The sequence below is a fragment of the Argentina silus genome (assembly GCF_951799395.1).
Source record: "Argentina silus genome assembly, chromosome: 8".
Classification (NCBI taxonomy): Eukaryota; Metazoa; Chordata; class Actinopteri; order Argentiniformes; family Argentinidae; genus Argentina; species Argentina silus.
The window spans coordinates 7,830,188-7,850,932 of record NC_139662.1 but is presented as its reverse complement, the minus strand read 5'-3'; the positions used below and the strand labels follow the sequence as shown (position 1 = coordinate 7,850,932).

Sequence of the window (20,745 nt, the reverse complement as noted above, 5' to 3'; positions counted from 1 at the left end):
TGCCAAATCACTGATGAGAAAAATAGAGCCAGGGGAAGTGAGAGAGAGAGAGAGAGAGAGAGACACAGAGAGAGACAGAGAGAGAGAGGGGGAGGGAGGGAAAGTGATGATAAAACTCTACCGTGAGCCCTCCTGTAAGCTCAGTCACAGACAGAGAGCAGCAGAGACGCAGAGGGAGAGAGAGTGTAACGGAGCAAGCAGACAGGGACCTACCACACACACAGACAAACAGGGCTCTCTGAGGTGAAACAGCACATGTTCTTGGACTGGACCAGCCTGAGTTGATGAATTAGGGGCAGTATGTGAATACTGAATAGTGCACAACTGGGTATTAGTCAGAGTCAGGGGAGACCTATTGCTAATACACTCTTAAAAGTTGTTTTAATTTTTCTTCTACTTTTAAGTTTCTCTGGAGCTTCTGCGGGGGACCAATTTTAAACTTCTGGGAGAAAAGAAAACGGAGGGCCAAAGATTGAAAACATTGGACCATCTCCAAGTCTCCTTGGACTTTTTTTTTCACTCTCCACTCCTGTGGACACCACATGTGAGGACTGACTGGTTGAAGGCTGAGCTGCCCTCTCTGACGAAAGAAACCTGGATCGTCCACCTGCCCCCACATCACACACTATTCCTAGGAGGATCCATCGCTCAGTGTGAGAGAAACAGTGAGAAAGAAGGAGGATAGAGAACGCTATACCATCCATTTGTACCCTAGGGCTGCCTCCCACCCACCCATCCCAAGCGTTGAATGCCCCTCCTCTCCACCTCTCCCTTTGCCCCCCCCTCCCCTCGCCTCCCCACCCCCCTCCAGCCCCACCGCCACCCCCCCACAGAGCAGAAAGCGTGAAAAATCTCACTAATGGGTTTATTTGCTGTCAGATCTGCGCCGATCTGTCATTCCCCGGGACCATTCCACTTGACACATTTCATAGTTGAGTAAGCCGCCTGGCTTTCTGGCCAGAGTTAGCTGTGCCCCAGCAACACTCTGCCTTACTGAGAGATCAGGAGGAGCAGGGGGAGAGCAGCAACAGTCAGTCCTACAGACAGAACCTCAACCAGGAGTCCCCTCTGAGTTCTCAAAGATACCTGAGAACCTGTCCTACTTGGGTTCCTGTTTTTGTAAACCGGCATCGGGCATCTGCAGCTCCATTTTTGAAGAGATCACAAGGCCAGTCTTCCATAGAGGATTCAGAGCGGGTTTTTTTCAGCAGAGATCCTTGTGTTGGTTTAGAGTAGTGTGAAGATGTGGTGTGGGCCGCTGGCTGTGGTGGCTGCAGTGTTTTGGACCCAGTGTCTCCTGCTTGAAGGGGTGGATGCCAAGAAGGAGAGGAAGAGGCCAAAGGAGACCACCCCACAGCACACAGAAACCTTCAACGCTACCCTCTCCAATAGCGAGGAGGTTGGCGGGAGCACCAAGGTAATGTTTGAAACCTACAGTATAAAAATGTTTTTTTTTTAATCACCTAACCCTGACTATCACCTCTCTCTCTCTGCTCTGAAGGCCTTTAGTATTTAATACCATAGAGTGTCTGTCATCCATTTTGAAATGTGTATAGTTATACTTGTATTGATATAGTTATACTTACCTTAAAAGTGCTGAGTCCTATTAGTTTGCGTATGTACTAACATTAGTAATATATAGCCTATATAGTATCTTCAACCAATGAGAGTATTTAATTCAATCCTACCTTATGAATATCAAAGTAAACATGTCATAGATTATCTAGATTGAACTTCTTGTCAAATTTGCACTACAATGCAATGAATGTGGCAAAAGGGCAAAAGCCAGCGTAGGACAGGTGTGCCCTACTGGGTCAAGCCTCAGAGAGCGTGCTCGCCTTAAATGTGTGAAACACTAAATGGATGACTTCCTGAAGAATGTCAGGAATGTGCACATCTAAAGGCTGATCAATGCATCAATTAGTTCTCACAACGGGTGTCTGCCACCAATTTTCCAGGCTATCAGGTTTAAGGACTGTTTATTGACGAGCCAGGACTCAGGAGAAGGGTCTCCACGAAGCAGGAATGGGAAGATTCCACTATGTACATTCTCCAAAAGTGGAGCCAAAACAATAGTATAAACATCAAATATTTACAGTAATTATTTGGTGGTATGAAAGCCGAGATAGGTTGGAAAATGCATTGAAAATTCCCCCTCTTACAATATGATGATAACAGCTTTACGATGAGTGTTGATATGAAAACATAAGTTGTTGACTGCTCAACAAAATACAGTATACTATGTGACTGCTTTGCACAAAATGCTCTGCTGCCACTGAATCATACATCTATGCTTGGTTTTGCAATATGTTTCTATTTCCAAGAACACCACTTGACCTTTCACATTGTTATTTGTTGTTTTATTGCTGGTGTTGCATATTTCCATGGGTTTCCAGTGAGATAGTTGTTTTGCTTCCAGCCCACCCATTGTGTTGGCATTCTAAAATAACTCTCTGTGCCCCATCCTTCTGTACCAACCCTCCCTCCAAGCTGCACCATCCAGATTGCCTGTGGAAGTCTGTTGCTGGTAACTTCCATTGACTTTTTTCCTTTTTTTCCACAACCAAGCAGTGAGGTCTTCTCTGTGTTTTTAAGACACACATTCAGCCCTAACTGGTTCGTTGTGGCCTGGTTGTGTTTATTTGACTTGGTTTGCCTTGTAAAAGCAGAGGCTATGAAGGATGACCTTGTGTCAACCCCCAGCCTGCTGAAGAAGACTGCACCCCACTGAGACTCCACTCCTGTCTCCCAGTCCCATCCCGCCGAGGGTGTCTCCAGTCTCCATAACCCCCCACCCACCATCTCCCCAACTCCCCACCCAGCCCTACCATTTCCCTGTAGTCCAACTACAGGCTGACTGTCATGATGTAATTCCTGGGAAAGTTAGGTGGGCAGATATTTAAAGACCTTTGGCAATGCTAGTTCCCAGCCCATTGATTCTGTCATTCACAGGGCAGTCTGACTCCGCTGTGTCTGGGACATCCGATAGGGGCGGTGCGGCCCCCGAAAAACTGGGGCAGCATGCCGTGTAAGCCCCTCACAAAGCCCCATAGAAAGGGTCCTGAAAGAGGACACCTCGACCAGGATTAGCCCCCTGTGCCCCCCTCGCTTACATTCTTTTCATCTCGTCTCCCACAATCTGGGGGTAATGACATAATCACTCCTAAGACCCAGTGTTATGCCAGATAGTGTCTCTGCCAAACACTGTCACCTCTGATGAGGACCTGGGCTTTAAGCTCACATCTAAGGTTAAAGAGGGAAGATGTTGATGGTTGGACAATGCACAGTGTGAGGTTAGGCTATTCTATCCAGAATTCCATTTCAAAATGTCATTGAATTCTGGATAGAATAGCAAAACAACGCTTTAACCTTGCACCATGAAATAAACTAACAATAAGTGTTGTATAACCCACAGGATACAATATGTTAAAACAGAGTACTACACACCATGCAAGATACAAACACTGCTTGGTCTTTTCAAAGTTGATTTCATGGTGCAAAGTTATAGCCTACTCAGGTTTATCACATCACATCACACCACACATCTGTCTGTATACCTTTGATGTCTTGGGAGAAAACAAGCCTCTTATTGGAGTTGTCTTGGCAGGAGAGACAGCTTGTTTCAAACAAGGCAAACGTTTATACATTTGCATGTTGTTTCTTTTGCCTGGTGGAAACTCTTCTTATGATGGCATTCATTTTCTGTCTGGCAAATCCCCAGTGTGGGCTGTTGGCAGGGTGCAGCAGACTACATTCCACCAGAGATTTTCCATTTGAAATTGATCACAATTGAGGTGTGGAGTGGTGCACTGAGTGAAATTTGGTGAGATGATAACTTTTGTACCAATTTTAACCCAGCGGGAACATTTTTACACAATACATTTTTAACCTTATTGGTTAAACCTTATAGGGTTTTTTTCCCTATGCATTTTTAAACTGAGTATATCACAGGAAAAAACAAGGGTGGGTCAATATCTGTGATCAATAAATACAACCACCCATCAATTTGTCTCTTATTTCTCTCCGTTTCCAAAGATTTGGGCAATCTGTCAGTGTTGAACAGCAAAGGGCTCGTTGATGGCAGTAATTGAGGCCGTCAAGTCAAACATCACGCCTAGCGTGTTGAGTAATGGCTAAGTTCAGCCCTAGGGGAGGGCTTGTGTTTCCTCTCTCTCATCCCCAATGATGATTAATGTAGGAGTGTGTGGATCCTTCTGGATCGCCCCACACATAGGGGACTGGACCAGTCCCACAGGAAACAGACCCACTGCCACATTGGGAGCACACACACACACACACACGCACACACACACACACACACACACACACACACACACACACTCACACACACACACTCACACACACACACACACACACACACACACACACACACACACACACACACACACACACTCACACGCACACACACATACATGCATACGACTGAGAACAAGGATCCTATGGGATTCTCATTTCATTGCATCAAAGTCAAAATGACCCCTTGCTTATTTGACACAACGCTATTCATTTATGAACTCATTGAAATCTGACAGACTGAAAATAAAACAATAATAAACAGGCTTTTGATATTACATTTGAAATCTACAAGTAAAATAAACTGTTAGGATGATATTCCCTTCGCGGCTCTGTTTGAGGTGCCAGATATACAACATTTCTGTTTTTACATATCAGACAAAGAGGGCTGTTTTATTTGGATTTCTTCTCATTTTAATAACTTCTGATTGATGCCAGATTTATGGAAATCCCTTAATCTTGCCTGATACTTATCATGTGCTGGTCATGTTCCTCTACCTCAATTTCACATTGGACTTTTGAAAGCAACATGACTTCACCCTCAGATACAGTACCAGAAACTTTGAGTGGTGTTTTCAACGGAAAATAATCTTTTTGGAGTAATCATAGCCAGATGATGATTTGATTTGTACACCTGAGTCCAAATGAATGGTTATGTAAACCGACAGATTTGGGTAATCCCAAAATTATTTTCAGAGCCTTGTTTGTTCATGTATTTCTCTTTATTTATGATAAAGACACCCATTTTAAGGGTATTACTCAAGGGAACATTTGGCATGTGTATTCACACATCTTGCTTTTCAGGTGGATGATGAATAACATTGTAATTTTGTTTTTCATTTCCTGCTAGTATTTGCTCTTATCTGGATTGCCAAATGTTTGAATGTTACCTCATAAAATAAGTGAGCACAGTTTCATGACTTACAAATGAAAATATGCCTCAACTGGGAAAAAGAGGAACGGTCTCTGTACTTATGTGGCAGAGAGTGCAACCACAAATGAAGCACATAAAGTGTAGAAGACCTAATGACTGTGTACCTGGAGCAGCATTCCACACTGAATAAAACCATGGGCCATAACTTTACCGCAGCTTTCAGCCTGATAAGGAAGTAGAACCACCATTCAGTTCTTTTTAACATCTAATTCTACCTACCACAGATACAGAGGGAAATGAGAACCCACTGCAACAATCTGAGGGCTATAATTTGTACACAAAGCAGGTGTGATACAGCAATCAGACACTCTTTCAGCATATTGACTTTTTATGTTGAGAGGAAAGGCATGATTATTTCCCTGAAGATTTCATGAATACATTTGATAGCTTTTTCTCTCTATTCTCTCTCTCTTTAGCATGTCTTCACTGGAAAGGAATGCACATGCAATGTACTGTATGCATAAATATCCCAGGCATGTTTATACTGCAGTTGTTTTTGTCGAAACTAGGGATATATAGTATAGATATATATATATAGTATAGATATATATATATATATATAGTATAAGACTCCGCTATAGCAATACATTTAGCATACATACATATACTGTATGCAGAGCACAAATAGGAATTCTATGTCCCATTGCAGTTATGGTTTCATCATTTGGTCACATCAAAGAGATCAATGTAAAGCAAACAACACACTACTCAATATGTTTGATACAGTTATTGTCCTCTGCACATATCCTCCCCATGTTAGTGATATGACCCAGAGAAAGTGCAGAGTGAACCTGTTGCATGTCTAACCGTATTTAGCTCTGAGGTGGTAAATCCTCAAGGAGGTGTGTGTCTGTGAGGTGCATCGGGGGGGAACAGGAGTAGGATGCGTGACAGAGGGGATGCACGCAGGTTCCCAGGTTCCCCTCAGCCTAGCCTCCTCATCCCAGCAGCAGCCTGGGGATCCCTGCCTTGCGGGGTGGGATAGGCTCTCCCTGCCTATCCATCCATGCATGGATGACTGCACAGGGAGTACACTGACGCAAAAACAAGGGATTAGGGAAGGTTCTCTATCATCATGTCCAATTCTAAACTTACTGTACCTGTTGCGCACACCACAACATGCTAGCAAGGTTAGCAACTGCAGCAAAAATGAGTTGTTGCTGAAAAGTACAGGGTGGAAATAAAAACAAGGTCTTGTTTTTGGCAATGCTCTTTAGTCAAAATAATTCAGAAGCTGTCTGCAGTGGAGTGGTATCAATTCCAGCCCCTGAGACAAGTTTTAACAGTTGTGTTTGTGTTTTTGATGGCATGCTGCCCCAGGGAAATATTTTCTTTTTTTTATTGCCCTAAAATAAATTCTACCTAATTTTCCTAAACTGCATAACAAACATACTTAGAAAGATGCATGTAAAAGGACTATTTATTTCGACATGAGCAACTTCCCACCTGGAATAATAATAAACCAATAATTCAGCTGTAGATCCAAAATAATTACATCATGTGTAATAATAGCAATGTACCTCAGTAATAACAAAACTATTACATAGGTATTACAGGTTAGCAAAATTAGATCCAATGTTTATGAACAGCAATATAGATTATTTAGACAACATAATGATACTTGTACATACTGTAAACAAATTGCTAATTGTGTATAGCCCTTTATGGATATATCTATATCTATATCTATATCTATATCTATATCTATATCTTCAGACAATCACTATTTATAGCCCCACCAAAGAGACAAGCAGTGTTTGGTGTTGTAAGTAACTTCAGTTTGACACCTTAAGAATGTCTGACACATTTCCCTGGTCAACACTGGAGCGGCACGCACTCCCATCTGTTGAGAGACATGGCCGTTGCATGGCTCCCTCACAACGTCAGTGATCAAAGGGCAAGAACTGGTGTTCCTCATCAACCCAAAGATACTGATACCTGGATCTGCCCTCTCCCTCCCTCTCCTCATGGTTTGGTCGTTCTGTCTGTCTGTGCTGAGACAGTGTTATGTGAGTGAGGGCATGGTTTACTTTGCGTCACGTTCAATAGCAGCGAGGGAGAGATTCAACTCAACGGACAGTTTTTCCTATGCCATCATGCAATATGATTTTTATGTCGAGGCTACATGTATGGACTCTAATGCAGAAGAATATCTGGGAGCCTACTATACTGTAGGTGGTTTCACCTGGATAACATGACTCATCATTTCTTGGCAAGCTGTGTTAACCACCAGTATCACTGTTGGACGTCATGTTCTGGTGGCAGAAATGTTCAGTAGTGAGTTGCACTGAGAAATGTGTGTCTGCTGCACTAGCAGAAAATATGTTATTACCCATTCAATCATTCAGATTCTATGTCGAGTGGCCACTCTCATTATATTATAGTTTTAGTATCAGAAAAGGAGTGAAATGATTAAACATCGATTTGTTTTTTGAGCTTGAAAAAAAGGCAGTAATTGCAATACTTTGGTTGCGGGCGCACTTCCTAAACCATAGAAAATCCTTTTGGGCACGGTTTTAATCGTTTAATTACAATGGCGTGTGCAAACAATTCAGGGAGATAACAAGCGGAGCACACCAGGCCTGTTTTCCTGGCAATGCTATGCTGACTTTTTTTTTATTATTATGCGGGGAATAGCTGGGATATATAATTATAAGTTGCCTGTGTGGGCTGAGTGACTTGTGTTGCCTGACATCTGAAAAAAAGAGATGATGGTCTATGACATCAATATGAGAGGAGAGGTGCTCTTTAAGAGGCCTTGGGATAAGCAGTCTAGAATGGTACTGAAGTCCTTGTTTCCCACAATGTTGGGTGTGCATTACTAAGATCATGCCTAGTAGTCAGAGAGAGTTCTATGTGATTATAATCAATAATATAATAATAATCGATTCTATAAAATCACCTAAGACCAGTATAGAATAACCTCTAAATGATTTTCCCTGGGGCGCTTAGTGGCATAGCACACTAATGCGCTTACCAAGTAATCGCAAGGTTCCTGGTTCGATTCCGACCCTCGACATATCTTGCATGTCATCCCTCCTCTCTCTCACCCATCCTTTCTGTCAATCTCTACTGTCTCTATCCCAATAAAACAGAAATGCCCTAAAAACATATTTAAAAAAATAAATAAAAAGATTTTCCCAAAAGCTTTTTTTGTTGGCATGAAATTGAAAAGATATTTTAGAGAATTCCTACATAGCTTTACCTGACGAAAAAAAGTGTAACATTAACCAATTAGTCGACCCGGGCGGTGTTATGGAAAAGATGTGGTGGATTATGCAGTAACAGTATTTTTGCCTTGACAAAATCTGTCTCCCTTTTATCTGTCTCCAAGCTTCAAAAGCACAACAAAACACACAGACATCCAGCATGCAGCAGGCAGTGTATTACTTAAGTTGTTTATTTTGTCTGCTGTTAGAAGAAAAGAGAGAGAGAGAGAGAGAGAGAGAGAGAGAGAGAGAGAGAGAAGAGAGAGAGAAACCCACAACCTCAAAATATGAAAGGTTTTTCTTCCAGTGTGTTGAAAACACAAACAAGGAGTTACTTTGTTGCTGTTGAACAAGAGGCAAGTCTTTCTATGAAGGAAGGGCCATGTTAGTTTTGCAGATAAGTGATCCATGTCCTGCTGCCAAACCTAAACAAATTCCATTTCAGACAGCTCACCTCCATGGCTCGTCCTTATCTCTTTCTCTATCTCAACCATAGCCACTTGACATTTGGGGAAGGCCTTGCTTGCTTGGGGAAGATTCAAGACATTTGTGGTTATTGGAATTCATACAGCATCACTTTTCACCCAAATGAAACAACGCCAGTGCGGGTTTGCATAGAGGGATTGGGTTGCTACATTAAAACAGGGCATAGGCCTTCACTTTGATAAAAAATGTCTTATCTATATAATATATGATAATAAAAACTATTATCATGTGATGTTTCACTAACTTCATACAGAACAGTATATCATATCATCTAAGTTATTTCAGATAAAGAATACAGTACATGCCTTTCGCTAAAGTAAATAATCTCGAGAACGCCACCCTGTCTGTTATCTCATTTACCACTGTTTACATACCAGATACACACACACACACACACACACACACACACACACACCCACACATACAAACATACACATATATCGTGAGCCAAAAATCTTTAATTGCTGTTTGTAGGTTCTATGTAGGTGAAAGTGTTGTTGGCTATTGGGAAATGTTGTCGTTGACTAATTGCCCACTAAAACCCCCCAGAATCTCCATCCCACACCAATGGAGAGACACATTTTTTTCAGGGGGCTTGAATGCACAGCTAGTGCTCATGGAAATTTTCATGTGTTGAAAAAATCACTTGAGAAGGCTTGTTTATTTTCCCCTGACCCTATTGGGCAAATAAGAATTGACGTGGCACCTGAGTGAATTATCTTGAGAGAGAAAATAAGCAAAAAGGGGAAAGTCTTGGAGCGAAAAAGTGACTGAACACAGTTGGCAATGTGAACGTTACAACACAAAAAGCCCTATTCCCTCTCCACAATGGCAGTAGACCGGGAAGGAGAGACAGGGAAAGAGAAAGAAAGACAGAAAGAAAGAAAGAGGGTTCATAGTGTGACCTGTCTTGATGTCTGGCACCATTTAATAGTATTTTTAGGCAAGATTTTCCAATGATGGTTTGTAAGCAGAAATTATGACTCATTGGATTCAGTTACGTAGTTACAATACTTTGCATTGTGTGCCAGTGGGCGAAATGATTCCAGACTGAAATATCTGATGAATCTTGCAATTAGCACTCTCCTCAAAGACCCATTGTGATTGGGGAATAAGAGCACAGTGCAAGTCTGGTAGCCTCTGGGTACGCTTTGGCAGCATCAATACCCCACTTCATTTGAATGGGCATTTGTCTAAGGCCATGTTTAATCAGCCAGGTACATTTTAATGCACCCAATTCTCTTCAAGTGTTTCCAGAACATATTTCAGAATATGCCAAATATATTCTGATCACATACTGTATATTCTTATGTGTTGCCTCATTTGAATCCACATTCTCTCATGTCTGTCTCATTTATCCAATATTGGCCCAGATACCTGACAACCAAAGAGTGGACCCACTGGGATCATGGATGGACTTTGTAAAACGACCTGTAGGCAACTTCCCTGGAAAGTGTCGCAGAAGGAAAAGACCACTGGTAAATACAGCAATTGATTTAGTGGAGGTCTTCCCAAAGACCTGACAAAACAGGATGTAACTGGTCATTACAGCATAATGGTCACAGGAAATCTCCTGCACAGTTCAATGCATAAGTATTATTTTGATTGTCCATATCCTACACAATGTGACTAGGTTTCTACTTAAGTTATTCAAGTAGAAAATACCCATTACATTTCTTTATTTCATCTTATGTGTTATGTTGTTGTCTTGTGTGTCAGCCTGGTCCCCCAGGTCCTCCTGGTCCACCAGGCCCACAGGGACCTCCTGGCTCCCCAGGGGCAGAGGTGACGCAGGAGGTCCTTCTACAGGAGTTCAAAGAGATGATTAAAGGTAACATCAAGTCTGATCTGCTCCCTCACTGAGCATAACATATACTTCTGTCCTTTTCTGAGCATTAGTATATATGAATGCATTGGTGATCTGTCAATACATACATACTGTACATACCTGTTGGCCATATTGTACTTGCAATGAAGGCTAAAATGAATGACATAAACGCACCCGGTGACCAACACCAGAAACTCCCTACTATATTCCTACTCACAGAGAGTTGATTGTTTGTAGAGCATCTATAGATCAGTGGAGGCTGATGGAGGTAGAAATCAGAGGACATGCATTACCATCCCGTCCTCCCATTTCTACCTCCACCAGCCTCCACTGCTATAGATGGACAATCTAAATAAAGTGTTACCTCTGCCTTCTTCCACTTTATGGTCATTGAGTCCTACAATGTCAATGATGTTCTCTGTGTGTTTGTCACAGAGGCTACAGAGAGGAGGGCAGCAGTGGATAGACAGGCCAGTCCCAGTCAGCTGCCCACAGCCCTCATGGCCCTGGAGGGCATGACTTCCTATAGGAGGATAGAGGAGGCCTTCCACTGCAAGCTCAAGGGACCTGTGGTGGTCGACAAGAAGACCCTGACGGAGCTGCAGAACTTCCAGACGGTACGCTTCTGCAGAACAATGGACATGTTCATGGAGAACTATTCTATTCTACTATCCTAACCCTAACCCTATTTCGTATTATAGGGCTAATTGCACATTTACAGATTAAGGCTAGTACTGGACTACAGGCCATGTTTAACAGGGAATCTCCATTGAAAGAGCTTTCTAACCAACGAGTAGACCAGGAAACAGCTCAGTTTAGCTTAGTCTGGAGGCCTCTATTAGTCAGTATTGACTATACCTGCTTTGTTTCTACCTATTTTCCTCTTCATTTCAATTGAGTTTGAACCATCATTGATTCCCTTCATCTCCACTTGGTTTCTAAACATGAGGGAATCATGGGGTGATCATCCCATCCCTGGAAACTGGCGAGGCACTACCAAGCTAGTGGGTCTTAGAGTAGACTGGCTCTTTGGTCAAAAATATCTCCCTTTTCAATGCTCCACATCAGTTTCTGGGCGGCGGGTATACAAAAGGCACTCTGTCTGTGACTTGGAATATGGTGTAGAGAGGACAAAAATAGACACTGTTTGAAACAGCATGCTGCAGTGGAAGAAATATGCCCTGGGACAGACTGACATGGCAGGAGGCGGGTTGTTAGGCTTACTGTAGACATACTGTAAACCAGCTTTGATTTCTGGGCAGACTAGACCATGGAAATAGGCCTCAGATTAACTTCAGCCTGTATCGCTTGTGTATTTGAGGTTTTTTTAGAATGTGGTCATTCATTGCAGTGCTTGTTTTGTATGTGTCATCTGTACTGTATACTGTATACTTGCAGCCTCCTGCTAAGGGTGCCTTCCTCAGAGGGACAGGGATGGATCAATCCACAGGTCGATACACGGCCCCGGTCACAGGAATCTATCAGTTTTCTGCCAATGTTCATATTGGTAAGGGATGGGTCTCTTCTCTCTTTAATTGAAGTCAACTATAAGGGACACACAATTCAATTCCCTCATTTTTTTTGTGGTCACATTTTTGTCTCATTCTCATGTAACATCTTCTAGACAGGAAGAACATACAGTTGTGTGACCTGTGAGTGACCTGTGAGTGACCTGTGAGTGACCCGTGTGTTTATCTGCAGATCACAACGAGGTAAAGAGGAGTAAAAGCCAACTGAGAGCGAGGGACAACATCAGAGTCTTGATCTGCATCGAGTCGCTCTGCCACCGATACACGTGAGTGTCCGCAATCTGTCAAACACTACTGCTCTACAGTACCTCATCTTTCAGAACCCTCGAACAACTACTACAATGACAAACAATGACTAAATGACCATGGAATACCATGTTAGTACAATGTTGTTCGTAAGTGATTACAATGTTACTCCACATGTACTGTACGAGAACACCTTCAATTCCTATTCACCCCCAGAACCATCGAATTTGAATTCCGATCCATCATTCACTCCACACTTTGTCACCTTGGCATTAAGACCATGTGGTTCTGATTTGTTCTGGCTTATGCAACATGAATCCTCCCTTTCAAACAAAACAATATAATAATGATTGTTTCTTTCCCAGAAAAGAGTTAGGCCTAATCCATGGTATTGTCTGCCAGGTCCAGACGCTCTCGTTAGTTTGTGGTCTTGCGGTTCTTTCTGGACAGCGGTTCATGTAGTCCGTGTCTAATGGCTGCCGTTTATCAGTGTTTTTAATGCCAGCTTTTGCTTTTGCAAGTATTTATGGCCTGTTACAAAAATGTTGTCTGTTATACTTTGGGTGGAACCAGTTAGGCATTTCCTGTGTTAAAGTCAAGCAAGTCTTTAAGGAAATGTCCTCTTACCCCAGGATCTGGTCCCTTTCGCAGCACTAATCTTTCTATACACACTCCTTTGACACCTGAGACAGTATCCTGCTTCCAGCACTGGAGACCAGCATAGAAAAAAATAAATGTCCTTATTTGGGATGTGTGATGCAGAGAATTAATTATAATCTGACACACTGGTGTAAATAAATGCCAGAATAAAGGATTTATAAATCCAATTGGTGTGGTTATAAGCATATTTCACATATCTAGAAATGTCTGTTTATAACTAGTGAGCCACATTTGTTGCAATGAGCTGTTCTCAAACTCTCCTCCAGAGTGTGTTGAGATTGCATTCGCTCTTAACGTGACATTAGGAAAGACATGTATAAATAATATCATTATGATGATTGCCTAACCTGAAAAGTGTGCTCAGTTTTTGCTTTTCCAGCCAAAGCTCCAGTTTCGCCCTCCCACATCCAGTATGAAAATGCAGAGAATGTGAAATGAGGCTCATTGGGATGGCAGTTAGAGTGAAGACAAACATGATTGATTCGCCATAAAGATTTAGCATTTTCCGCTAAACAGGAGCCAGCAATATTACTGCAATCTGTAGACTCCACACTATAGACATCATTCTGCCCTCTAGCCATAACCACACTCAAATGGAATCATTTGCATGTTCCTTTAACATGTACTAAAATGAATTTGACACAAGATATCCTACAATGAAATGGTTTTAATTTCAGAATGAACACTGACTGTCTGTTTTCTTTTTTCTTTTTTCTTGAATGCAGGTCATTAGAAATGATTGTTGGATTGGAAAGTAACAGCAAGATATTCACAGTGTATGTGCAAGGATTGCTGGAGCTACAGGTACATTCATTACACTGCTATTAGCTGTACAATCTGCTCACGTTACACACTGAAAAGACAGATTTTCTGTCAAGTCCAGATTTTTCCTGCCATTTTCCTGTCATTTAGAATTCTACTCTGAATGTATACTTATTTTGATATAGTATATGACGTGTTGAAATATCACAATGTCACACAATGTCACAATACACTGACATACACACATATTGTACCCAGCAGAGAGAGATATGATGTCATTGTTTCTCCACAGACTGGACAGTACACCTCAATATTTGTGGACAATGGCGCTGGGGCGTCCATCACAATACAGAATGGCTCTGATTTCATGGGCATGCTGCTGGGGGTATAGCCCCAAACCTCTCCCTGGGGCCGCCAGGGCACCAGGGTTCTGCCACAGGAGGCATCAGCGATACCTGTATCTAATTGGACTACTAACAGACGCTATCACCATTCACAGAGGGACATTGGAGAAGGCATTCCAGTTAAAGGAGAGCAGCATTGCCAATTAACTTTCTACTTGGCAAAATGGTGGAAGGACAATTTTGAAAGCTTTGGGACTGAGTCTCTCACACTCTGCCCTGCCCAGAATGTTGCTCTCAACACCAACAGACTAACCTAACAGACAAGACAAGACAGTGGAGTTCCTTGTTCATCTCCAAATCCATTTATGAACCTTTGTAAACTGAGGTAATATGTATTTTTAATACAGTACACAGAATCATAATGTTGTATGTTTTGTTCTATAAACTCATATTGCCAGCGCTGTAGAATACCACACACAGGTACATTCAATGGTTTCTGAGTAGTATGCACACTGCAACATATGTATTATTTCCTGATTGGAGCCTGATGTATTGTACAGCATTCATGAAATGTAAAGGTTTTATCATTTTATTTCAATCTCTCAGTACATTGACTCTGTGAGTGTAAATACACTGGATGATGCAAAGATAGACATTTTATGGGCCCTGAAATTCTCTGCAAAGTGTATTTGATATACAATATTTCTGAGTTTAGCTATGCCAAATGATATGAGTTTTACTTATTGACCATGATTGACCAGATAAGATATTGCCAAACTTTTTTCTTTTTTTTGTTGTTAAAGACTCATCATCATATTACCTATTCAATTAAATCACTTGTTGATTGTTGTGGTCTGCTTAAATATTTTTAAAATATTTTTTAATATTTGTAATTTCTTTAGGTTATGAAGTTGTCTGTAAATTATGATTAAAACTTCAGTAATACTCATTGAAAATACATTAAATTGAATGTACTATATATGGTATTTATGTTTAAATGTATCCACACATTTAATGTAAAATATATCAATACCAGGTGTCAAGCTAGGATTGAATCATATTTAGTCTCAAGACCACCGATTGGAACATATCATTTACTGATTTGCTTTATAGCTCTAATGATATACAGTACTGTACCAAGATCAAAATTAAACAGTATGTTCAAAAAGATGCTGTTATATCTGACTGTTTTCGCCTAATACATACAAGGATTGCATTGCAAAAATGTATTGGAAACACCTTGTTGAAGCTGCCCTTATATCTGCTGTATGTAACAGTTATGTTCTAATCAATTTGGTAACAAAGTTATGTTATATATTAGTAACTTCTTTGTAATATGTTTGAGCTTTTGTTGTCATAACTGTTTCTTATTCCACATTTGGGGGGACAACTTCATAGAAACGTTACCGAAATATAAATATTCACAATGGGGATTTAATTTCTCTTTCTGTCAGAATGGAAATGTTTGTTGTGTATCAAACAAAGAAATTACAGTGGAGGTCACAAAGGAAATCATTGGAATATCCTTTTGAAGAACAGCAAAGTTGAAGAAAAGAAAACATCATTTGGATCATTTGCAATGTGAATTACCCAAAATACCTCAAATACCTTGACAAAACAGTGGCAGACTGCCAAGTTAACTATGGTTACCTACCAACCTGCACACTACAGCTTGGTATTTGAGATGAATGCTTTTGTGTGTCATTTATAATTCTGTGTCCAGGGAACAGAGCTCATCTAATTGCGATTGCATTTTTGAGGCTGTCTTACTTCTTACATAAAGATTTCCAGTTACATGAGTAATTCAGCACTGTGGTCTGCTGAAGAATCTACACTCACCGAACGCTTTATTAGGAACACCTGTACACCTTCTCATGGTGGAGGTGGTGTAATTGTGTGGAGAATGTTTTCTTGGCACACTTTGGGCCCATTAATACCAATCAATCATCACTTGACAGCCTATTTGAGTATTGTTGCTGACCATGTGCATCCCTTCATGGCCACAATTTACCCATCTTCTAATGGCTACTTCCAGCTACTTCCATAATGCACCATGTCACAAAGCAAAAGTCGTCTCAAACTGGTTTCTTGAACATGACAATGAGTTCAGTGTTCTTCAGTGGCCTTCCCAGTCACCGGATCTGAATCCAATAGAACACCTTTGGGATGTGGTAGAACGGGAGATTCACAGCTTGAAAGGGCACCTGAAAACTCTGCAGGAATTGCATGATGCAATCATGTCATCATGGAGTAGAATCTCAAATGAAGAATTGAGGCCGTTTTGAGAGCAAAGGGAGGCCGTGTTAGTATAGTGTTCCTAATAAAGTGTTCGGTGAGTGTATTTTGCCAATCTTATAGGACTTTTTAGAGTTGTTGCATGACACCTACAACAGGTATCTTAATCAATGCTATTTGAACACCTGACCCCTGACATTATACAGGGGTTGGTAGCACCTATACAGGTGGTCTTTCAATGCTTTGCCTGATTCATCTTTAAAAATAGAGGTCCCTATTTTAGAAACAGATTGTACTCAACTATAAAACTCCATTAGGTGAATCAGTGCCTTGGCCAGTCATAAAATGCAGTTAGAATTTTTGATAATAGATTTGATATATATCTTGGGTGGTCTGTGTATCACAAGGCACTAATAAGAAGCTTTTAGCCTCCATTGCACAAATGCCTGTCCAGCCACTTGTATGAGCTTGTTAGCATCAATGCATGAATGCCTTAACTTAAGAGCTGCTCGTGGAGGCATTGCTGAGACGCATTGTGCTACATGCTGTACCTAAACACAGAGCACAGGAACATAGGCCTACATAGGCTGCATAGGGAACTACATAGGTTATTAATCAGTTGATCCAAATACAAACCTAGAAGCAGACTACTTTTGTTTCTTCAAATCTCATACAGCATTTCTTGCATATTTTCTCTGTCTTGGCACATCTGTCTTATGCCTTTTGGTCTACTACTGATTTGGCAAAATATAGAAGATGTTTCTCAAATGAGTCAATGAAATCAAAGGACTTGATGATAACTCCAGCTTAGCTAAAGGTGGAATTTCTGAGGTGGAATTTCTGGGGTGTAAAGGGTGACTTACCACCCATCAAAACAGATTCACACCTCCCCATGGTAGCATTATACCTCACATCAACACACAGTGTTACACAGACGAAAGAAAGGCAATGTCTCACTCAGTATTTCCCTCTTATTGCTCAAGAATTGGGCGCATGGCACATACTTTAGAGTTTTGATTGTCTTATGTTTTTTTTAAATGTGTTTAATGACAGCTATGTGAGCATGCTGCGACTCATTCGCTGCCCTGGCGTCGAACATGTGGAGCCTGCCAAAGCGGTTGCGAAACCGCCCTGCACCGCGACTCCCTGACAGGAATTTCCCATCGCCCCATTATCAGCATCAGACGAGCTGAGTGATCGCAATTACATCTGCCCAAATGCTAAGAGCAACTGTTTTTTCCTCCTCTTTCCTCCTCCAGAGAAGTGGGCTTTTATGAATGGCCCCATTGTGAACGTGTGAGGTTTCTGTCTGTCTGCTCAGAGTTGTGTAAACCAGCATAGTTGGGCTGTATGGCTTTAACAAGGCTTTAATTAGCAGATTCCTCCTCCCCAGCGACCGGCCCAGTGTGTGTTGGGTTTAGCAGCAGAGCCTCTCATGGACAGGCATTCAGAAGACAATGGGGGCCCATGACAAAGTGTTTGGCTAGCCATAATGACAATGTTACATGATCAATATGGTAGCTAGCCCATGCTATAGTTTGTTAGCAGCCTAAAAAAACATCTGTCATCAAATTCATTGGTGAAAATCAATTGAATTGCTATGTGTGCCAGTTGTTTAATCCGTAAATGGAACTGGCAGCCTTCAGCCTACGAACAAATCAGCCTCAATCAAACAGTCATACAAGGCAGATGGGAATGACCTCAGTTGCTGCTTTAACAATGCAGTGGGCATGACATTTGGATGAGCACTGGCCCAGGTCAGGTCCAGGCACCGGCCCCATGCTTTCTGTCTCTCTCTTCTGTTTGTCAGCACTTCCAAACAAGGCTACCTGCAGAGAGCACAGCAGACAGAGAGACTCTTTCCTTTCGAGACGCCAAGCTCCTGTATATTATGTTTTGAGCATGCTTTGGATTTTTTCACGGCAACCTAAGTTACTCCAAACAGCTTGACACAGTCCAAGACCCACTGATACCAGGCAGCCCAAAACAAAACTGTTGCTACGATACCATCCCAGTCTTTTCTCTTGTCTCTGTAGGAAAAGAGAAGGTGCATGAAAAAATGCAATGGAGGGGGGGGTCACGTGTGGCATTCCTTGAGCTTTTCTATGTTCTATTGACAGTCTACTTCTCTCACTCCTTTCTGTCACTTTCTTTCTTTCTTTTGTTCTGGACAGGGTTGTTACAGGCCTTGACAGATTCTCCTAGCTTACATTCCGATGTGCAGCTCACCGGAGATTTGGAAGGAGCAGTATACACACACAGTGAGCAACGATTGATTTTCCTATAAATTCTGTTCTGCAGAAGCGTAAAAGGCAGGAGCTGTTCCTCAGACCTGAAGGTTCCAGGGAAGGATCTAGACCATGCCAGGAGTCATAGCAATCTTTCCGCTAACAGCACCCCTCTCTGTCTGTCTGTCTGTCCATCCATATCAGTCAATGTGCAGACAGAAATAATGGTTTCGTTTTTGTCAGTGTAAGTGCACACTTTGCTTATAGACAGTAATCTAAACTAACACAGCTCCCTCCCTACAGATACCTTGACAAGGCTCCATCTTGTTTTCCACTTCACCCCTGCAATGGAGAAGGGTGTCAAAATACCAACGGTAACCAACAGAATGGAGAAGGGTGTCAAAATACCAACAGACCACCACAAGTGCATTAGCATTACAGTTCTTTTTTTCTTTTTTTTTTTGCCGCTGCAAAGTTGTCTGAGGCGTAATTGTTCAATTCAGTCTCTAAACTGCTTTGCTTGGTAGAGGGAGAGAAATTTGAGCACTGCTAATTCCTTGTGGTTACTGTACCTACGGGCCCAGATCTTACAAAACATCTGTGGAAACTGCATGGTCATCACACCCCCCGATGTGACCAATCCAAATTGAGATCTGTTTATCATATCCCTTGCATTTGAATAATAGGTCTTACATCTGCTCTTTACAGACAATTATGTTTCTTTCCGAGCAGACAGCCACGATTGAGTCATTTTCTGTCATTTTATTCTGAAATTGCACCACTATCAATTTATATGGCATTTATGGCTTAATTTATTCACATATGACTCCACAGTTATGCTCCATGTCACAGTTCTGTCCTCCCCATCTCCACTTTGGTTCAGTCTCCTCTCATTTTCTGAAATGGAAAACAAAACATGCAATCTGTGTAAGGACATAAGCTGTTACAATATGTCAGGAAGATGTTACAAAGGCACAACAAGTCAAGCCACCCCTCCCATCCCATGTCGTCTCCACCAGGCTGAGTCTCCTGGGGCTGGACTGGAGACGCTAAGGATGTCATGACACAGAGTGTCTTTCAGAGCGTTCCCATAATTATCCCTCTGTCTGACGTGGATCTGTCATTGGCATTGATTGTTTGTCCTGATGCCCACCTCCTTGGGGAGCAGAGGGGGGGGAGGGGGGTGTTTGGATTCCCTGGAGTTGGACAGGTTGTCCTTAGGAGCCCATGGGAGGCCCAAACTGGAGCCATTGGTGAGATTGGTATCGTGTTAATGGCTCCCCAGGCTCCAAGACACATAGCAGCAAAACCATAAGAGGCAGTGGAATGTAGAGCTCCTCGAATCAATGTCATAATTAGAGACAATTGCACACACACAGACCTGAGACATTCAAACCGAATGTGGTGCCCGTTTGAAACCTGGCTGGACAGGCTTTTCATCCACCTTCAGTGTCTCTCAGTGTGTGCTTGTGTGTGTGCGTGCGTGCGTGCATGGTGTGTGTAAATGAAGCATGCGTGTGTTTGTGTGTATGTCTGTGTATGTGTGTGTGTGTATGTGTGTGTGTGTGTGTGTAAGAGAGAGTGATACTTTATACCTTTATCCAGATGTACAGATGCATTTATACACACAACGTCCATTTACACGAGTTATACAACCTGTCGTACAATAAACCACTTAATTGGTATGGCCCTCACTCAACTGTGGGTCCACAGGCACCCGCCGGCTACCTCATTCAACAGCGCCACTAAGCTGTGTCGTTATGAAAAACATGTCAAGCATCCAGCGTGATGATATGTGCTTCCTCACGGGACTGACGACGAGACACAGAATAGAACTAATGGCGCTAATAAGGCTAAATCTCCCCCATTATCTGTTCCCTGAGTGATAGAGAGGCAGGGGGAGCTGGGGTATGTGCTGGGGGCTGGGTCCTGGGTCCTGGGAAGCTGGGGCTCCTGGGTTGGCGCTCCTG

The 20,745-nt window shown here is 42.1% G+C and overlaps 1 protein-coding gene across 1 annotated transcript; it reads left to right on the top strand.

The window, feature by feature from the left end:
• The first annotated feature begins 896 nt into the window (after positions 1–896).
• c1qtnf12 (C1q and TNF related 12) lies at positions 897–15,730 on the top strand. Its single transcript, XM_083676084.1, has 8 exons — positions 897–1,417; positions 10,317–10,421; positions 10,663–10,774; positions 11,207–11,388; positions 12,170–12,278; positions 12,473–12,566; positions 13,932–14,010; positions 14,261–15,730. The coding sequence occupies exons 1-8, from the start codon at positions 1,244–1,246 to the stop codon at positions 14,357–14,359; spliced, it is 954 nt and encodes a 317-aa protein (XP_083532210.1). The 5' UTR covers positions 897–1,243; the 3' UTR covers positions 14,360–15,730.
• Positions 15,731–20,745: the final 5,015 nt, after the last annotated feature.

Excerpts from the sequence above, each read along its gene's own strand:
- c1qtnf12 (XM_083676084.1), top strand. The coding sequence starts at position 1,244 with ATGTGGTGTGGGCCGCTGGCTGTGGTGGCTGCAGTGTTTTGGACCCAG. Across the intron at positions 1,418-10,316 it reads AGGTTGGCGGGAGCACCAAG|ATACCTGACAACCAAAGAGT; the intron begins GTAATGTTTGAA and ends ATATTGGCCCAG. Across the intron at positions 10,775-11,206 it reads GTTCAAAGAGATGATTAAAG|AGGCTACAGAGAGGAGGGCA; the intron begins GTAACATCAAGT and ends TGTTTGTCACAG.